Here is a 6,000-nt window from a genome sequence, read left to right as displayed (position 1 = left end):
GAAACTTGAAGTTTCGCTGTATTACTGTACTGATTAACAGGGGCAGAGTCCTTTCGACCATCATCCCTGCAGGTTTGAGGGACTGCTGCAGCCCCCGGTGATTTACATCCTGCAGTTTTGATCCTTCCCTACTTTGTGGTGGTTTGCTGTTTTTTTTTTTTTTAATCAGGACTTGTTCGTGCATCGCAAGGGAAAACTCCTCTTCTATCGTCCCAGGCACTGTCCAGCGCGGTGCGGCGGTACAACACCCACACTGGCACCCTAAAAAGGGGGGTGGGGGGGTGGGGGGGGGGTGTAACTCTGGGCACGACCTGAGGGGAACGGACAGGGCCCTCCCTCACCCGCCGCCCCCGGAGCTGCGGGGCTCGGGATCCACCACGGCCCTTGCCTGGGGCTTCGCGCCGGCCGGGGGCAGCGCCGGGGCCCTCACTCGCTGCGGAGCTGCCGCCGAGGGGGCCCGATCCCGCCCCTCCGTGGCCACCAGCCCCGGGCGAGTCACCTTGCCCGGCCGCTCTGCCCCCCGCACGTGACCCGCCGGGGCGACGAGCGCGGAGCGGAAGTGACGCTACCGCACCTCGGTCGCATGATGTGGCAAAAAAAAAGGCCGGGGAGGGAGGAGTGATGAGTCCCGAAATAGTCCCTTCCGGTGGAGGATCCCTCCGCCTCTCCCATTGGCCCCGCGGCGTGTGAGTCACAGCACTCGCCGGAATCCTTCCGCCTGGCCGGCGCAATTAAGGCCGGTCCCGGCAGGTGAGGGCAGGCCTCTTCCTTCCGCGGCGGTATCCTTCCGCCGGCGGGGGCAGCTTCCGGATCGCCGCGGCTCTTCCCCGCTCGCTGGCCCGTTCCGCCATTGCGGTCCCGCTTCCCCGCGCCGCACCGGACCCCGCTGAGGTGTGACTCCGGTCCGGCCTCGGACTGGAGCCCCAGCCCGCTGCCGCCGCCATGGCCCAGATCCTGCCGATTCGCTTCCAGGAGCACCTCCAGGTGGGCGCGGAGGGGCTGGGGGAGGCCGGGCCGGCGGGTGCTGGGGCGGGCAGGCCGGCCGCTCCCTTGGGCGGAGGAGCCGCCTGGGGACGGCGCCTGGGCGGGAGGCTCTGGGCCTGTCCGTGGGTTCTTTCTGAGGGCCGTGGGGCGGCCTGGGCCCCTCCGGCGGTTGGGTGGCCGTCTTCCCGCGGGCCTTGCCGGCATCTAGCTCGGGCAGCGCCTTCCCGCCGCGGGCTGCCCGCCGTGCCGCCCCGAAGGGCACCTTCCGGCGTGCCCGCTGCTGCCTCCGTGCGGGCCCGGCCGTGAGGGGAAGGACTGAGGTGCCGTGGGGCTCCTCCGTGTCCTGGGGAGCTGGTGAGGGCGCCGAGGTGCGGGCATCCTGCCCTTGCCCGGTCCCCACCTTGCCTTCCCCGCTCTGCGCGGTGCGGTGTATTCGGTCCCGGTGGTGGAGGCGAGGGCTGGCGCCGTGCCCACGCTAGCACCTGCCGGGCGGTGGGAAGGGAGAGTGCGGATGGTTCCTCCTTGCTTCCCAGGAGAGAGTCTGTCTCCTCCAGGGCAGCGCGAGTGGGAAATCCCTCTTCAGCAGGGGTTCTGCAAGGGAGGCGGGTAAATTAACGAGCAGGCCAAGTTGTCTCCTTGTATTGCTTAATTTGTTTTTTTTTTTTTAATGATGCTGATGCTTCTTGTAATCGTAAGGACACATTAAATAATTGTATTGATGTTCTAACTTGTAATGTCATCTTCTGTGGAGAGAAACCACATAGTGCAGTAAAATGTGAAAGCTACTGCGGGCTTCCCTGCGGTACAGCTGTGGCAGTGCAGGCGCAGAAGTGCCAGGTCTCCACTTTCTGTGTGGTGTCTACTGGCCTCTGACAAACTCTACGTTTGCCTGTCATCAAACCGTAACGGGATGCTAATAGATTATTTCCAAGTGAACGCCTTTGGTTTCTTTAAGGTGGCCTTTTAAAGGCGCTAGTAACAAATTCTAAAATCACTCCACTGCAGGAATGCAAGGTTCCCTTCTCAGAGAAGTGTGCACCTTTAACGTCTGTCAGTGAAGCTGGAGTGTAGGGAGGGGTCTGGAAGTGGTAATATGGTTGTGCAATGTGTACTTCCTATCTGACAAGTCTATAGGGCGAAGTACTACAAGCCATGTTTCTCGTCCTGGGTTGCTGTAGGTGTCATGATGTTAAGCTTGGCTTCACTGCTGAGGAGTAATTTTTGAGGAGAACTTGTATCATGAAAGTTACACAGATGTACCTAAGCAGGGTCTTCTGGCTTCTAGCAGCCTGTCTTAGCTCTGGTTCCCTGCGATGTCAGCGGCTGTATGTTGTTTGTGCTGAGCTGACTGGTGCTGTGGTGGGCACTAACACAATGATGGATTTGCGTGATTTGTAGTGACTTTTTACTAACCCAAATGGAAAGAATGTAAGTTATAAATGCCTTGTTAAAAGAACAATTGCAAAATACTTATTTTGCTGTGTAAATGACCACTGTCTATAGTGTTATTTTTAGATTATAAAAATGCTGCTGTGATTGCTTTTTATCTAGCTAGTTAACATTAAGCATTGGGTAATTTTACTTTGCTATCAGTTTAAAACCAGGCCAGAATTCATAGTTTAGGTGTAGCCCTGGATGACTTTTTGTGAGCAGTACTGACGGGAGAATCTCATGAGTTGGCCAGAGCTTCAACTCTGAGCAAGTGTTCTCTTCTGGTAGTGGCCTAGCCTAGAACCAGATGTTGAGAAGGTTCTGTATACTCAGGTGAAACTTGCCCCTCTGGGTAGCCCAGCTCTTAACAATGAGTTGTGGAAGTGCATCTGTGATACATTATTTAAGATACAAACCTTGCATGTGACCCGCTACCAGGTCTCTAATGACACGAGTACCATTACATAATGAAACTCATCTGCTTCCCTCCAAAAGTGCTGATAGGTTTCAGTCCAGCACTGTTGTGGAACATGACTGTTCTGACTACAGACAGATTTATTGGTTTATTTGTATTTTTTTTTAATTTGTATTTTTTCCTCTTGTTAAATGTAGAGCACTGGCTTGACCAGTATCTTTTATAACTGCATATATGAACTGGTCTTTTGTAAGGCTGGGTGTCCAGCCTCCTGAGCCTGCATGCACGTGGCTCTTGCCATAACGCTTCAGTTTTCTGTACCTACTGAACTTCCTCATTTTGTTTCATTGAAAAAATTCAGAGGAACTTGAATTCTTGGAGGTCCTGTTTCATGCTGAAACTTCTGATTTGCTGTTGGAGTAAATTTTGAGAGCAGAAACATTGCTATTGCTGAAACATTGCTATTGCTACATTTTTGTTATGCAGAACTGCTTTAGCATATTCCAGGCTGTTCATGGGAGGTCCTCTTGGACTCAATAATACAATTTCTTGAACTGTGCCTGACCTACATTGTCTAGGAAACTTGTCATACAGGTGTTGTGCAACGCTTGCGAGTTTGTAGCTGATGCTTAATGAAAAAGGGTACCCAACTGGAGCCTTATTCGTAAAAAGACAGGTGATGGATACAAATGAGAAAATTCTTGCGAGGCTCTTATTGAAAGTTGCTTTAATTAATCTAGAAGAGTGGCAGTCAGCAATACATGTAGTATGATACCAGTTCTCTGTTCATCCGCTACTGCAGGTCAGAAAACAGTCAAGTAACTGTCTGTATAAAGCTTGTCCTGATCTTCAGCATCAGCCTGGTTGCACTTCATATTGCTCTACTCGAGGCACGCTGGTGTTAGCTATTGCTCTCAGCATCTTGGCTAGGGGATATGGGAATGAAGAGTTAAAGGCTTCAGAAGCCCTGTGCTGTTGTGCTCCTGAGTGTCTTGTCTCTTGAGTACACAGTACAGCATGCTTTGTACCCGTGATTTGAGCTAAAGATCTAGTTTGGGCAAGTAAGATGTGGCAAGTAGTTGGCTCACTAGGGTTAAGTAAACTTTCGGGGTAGTTACTAAGTGGAGTCTAAAAACAAAAAGTGTAGTCAGGCTTCAGGTTTTGTTTGTCTGAGTCCTGTTACATAGGTCTGAAATCTCAGTAGTCACAAATATGTGGGATGATATCTGTAGTGTTGTCTATTGTAGGTGCCTGCCCTGCAACCAAAGAACATCAACAACACACTGTGGAGAAACTTTTTCCTTGGGAGTCTTCAAGGAGAAATTTGATTGCTGTACTATCAAAACTACCAGACTCATGTATAAAGCTTTATAGTGCTGCTTTTTAAATTTTTTTAAAGTAGCCATGAGGAAACAGTCTAGTGGGCATGTAGGGGGAGATCAGAACTCAGTATGTCAAATGACTGCAACTCTTGTGGCTTGTATCTGGGTTTTAGGGATTCCATAAGATGGTGCCGTTGTGTACTTGAGGGTGAAAGTAAAATACACTTGCTTACTGTGGTAGGTGCATGGAGCTTTTCTGAGCTTCCAAGTTCCTGATGGGTGAGAAGGAACCAGACTATTAGCAGGTGATAAACTGTGATTGCCAGTTAATTTAGCCAGACTACCCTGAGATACATAAAAATTGATCTTGAACCAGGCATGCTGCTGTACTGGTGTGACTTAAGGCATTAATCAACACTCTTCTGAACCTAAATATATTTTTTAAAAAGTCAAGTTGTTCTGTAGACTTGTCTAGACAGTACCGAAAACTGTCAGCTCATGCTGTGTGCTTGATGCTGAGGCAGAACTACTCTTTAAACTAGGAAAAGGGTTTTTGTATCTATTGGTCACTGATGGAGCAGACAGGAATGGCAGCTGTGCTGTTCTAGTGTGGTGCTACTTGCGTGGCTCTCAGAATCATAGCTAGCTGTGCCAGAGAGATAAGTGAATAAAACTGGACAGCTGAGGCATCGTATAATAAAATGTATAAACTTAACTGCTTCACTCAGAACGACAAACAACAAAATGCTTCCATGTATTGTGCTGGCAGTGGGACAGTTTATTATATTCTCAAACACTAAATCTCTGCTGTAACAGCATTGATTTGAAGCTGTTAAGTCTTTTGTATTTTCAGTTAGGAATTCAAGACAGGACTGCTGTGCCTAACTCTGTTTTGGTGGGGGTCTTGCCCCTTGCTTCTTAGTGGATCTGAATTCCTGAAACCAGTGAGCTTGGAGTATTCTTACAGAGGGCGAAATCTGTAACAAAGAATGCTGTGAAGAATCTAGGCAACCTGAAGAGTGTGTGTGCACTAATTGGATAGGAACAATTAGTTAAGCAGTTCATAAGCTATTCCTCTTGGCCTGTCCCTCGCAGCAGGTACTGAAGCCAACAGGCCTGCTTGTCTTGGTGGCTCCATTCATTAGCACTTCACGCTGAGACTGTGGCAACTTAACCAAAGACAAGTAATGGCAGCCAGTGGTTCTGCACTGGAGTTTGAGCAGGTTCGGTCTCAGCTGTGGCTTGTAACTGAAATAGTCGCACAGCATGGCTGTGGCTGCTGGGACCGGATGGCTACCTCAGCCTGTTGAGGGTGAGGCAGAAAATAGGAAGAGCTTTTGAATTATTATAGAGGTCTCTTATCTGTTGAAAACATAACTTCCTAGCCTGTCACGAAGTGTAACTGTTACCTTGCACGGGTAAGCATGAAGTGCTTGGGAGCCATCGACTGGTGGTGGGCTCCTGTGTTACAGCCCTGCAGTCAGTAACGAAGAGATCAGAACGGATACAAACCTTTTGTGCACCTTCAGTTTGCATTGCTGGTTTTCTTGTATGGAACTAAATGTGTGGCTGAAATGTAGCCTGGTGTCCACCTTGTTCAATCAGAGCCTAGTAAAGCATGGCCTTGCAACAGAGCTAGTGTGACTCACTGCACGTCAAGGAGCTCCGTGCTTCTCAAAAGACTGGGAATATTTCTGTTAACTGGCATTTCCCAGCTATGTGATTTCTAGCTGCATGTAGATAAGGAGTCTCTGGGCAGAGACTAAGCAGCTGCTTGTGGCTACAAGAACAGTGGTTATATCCTGTTGAGTGTGAGAGCCGAGGTGAAATGCCTACTCAGCAGTTCCG

At 49.8% G+C, this 6,000-nt stretch overlaps 1 protein-coding gene across 3 annotated transcripts in view; it reads left to right on the top strand.

The window, feature by feature from the left end:
* Positions 1 to 930: 930 nt before the first annotated feature.
* Positions 931 to 6,000, top strand: part of CLTC (clathrin heavy chain) — a 32,465-nt gene continuing 27,395 nt past the window's right edge. For all 3 annotated transcript variants that reach the window (XM_086475285.1, XM_086475286.1, XM_086475287.1), the window contains exon 1: positions 931 to 984. In XM_086475285.1, the coding sequence (XP_086331411.1) occupies positions 943 to 984 (42 nt within the window). In that variant the 5' untranslated portion in view covers positions 931 to 942. The remainder of the gene's footprint in view (positions 985 to 6,000) is intronic.

This window comes from Leptosomus discolor, chromosome 18, assembly GCF_034619465.1.
Source record: "Leptosomus discolor isolate bLepDis1 chromosome 18, bLepDis1.hap2, whole genome shotgun sequence".
Taxonomy (NCBI): domain Eukaryota; kingdom Metazoa; phylum Chordata; class Aves; order Leptosomiformes; family Leptosomidae; genus Leptosomus; species Leptosomus discolor.
Note: the sequence above shows the minus strand (reverse complement) of the source record. Positions and strands in the feature narration are given on the sequence as shown.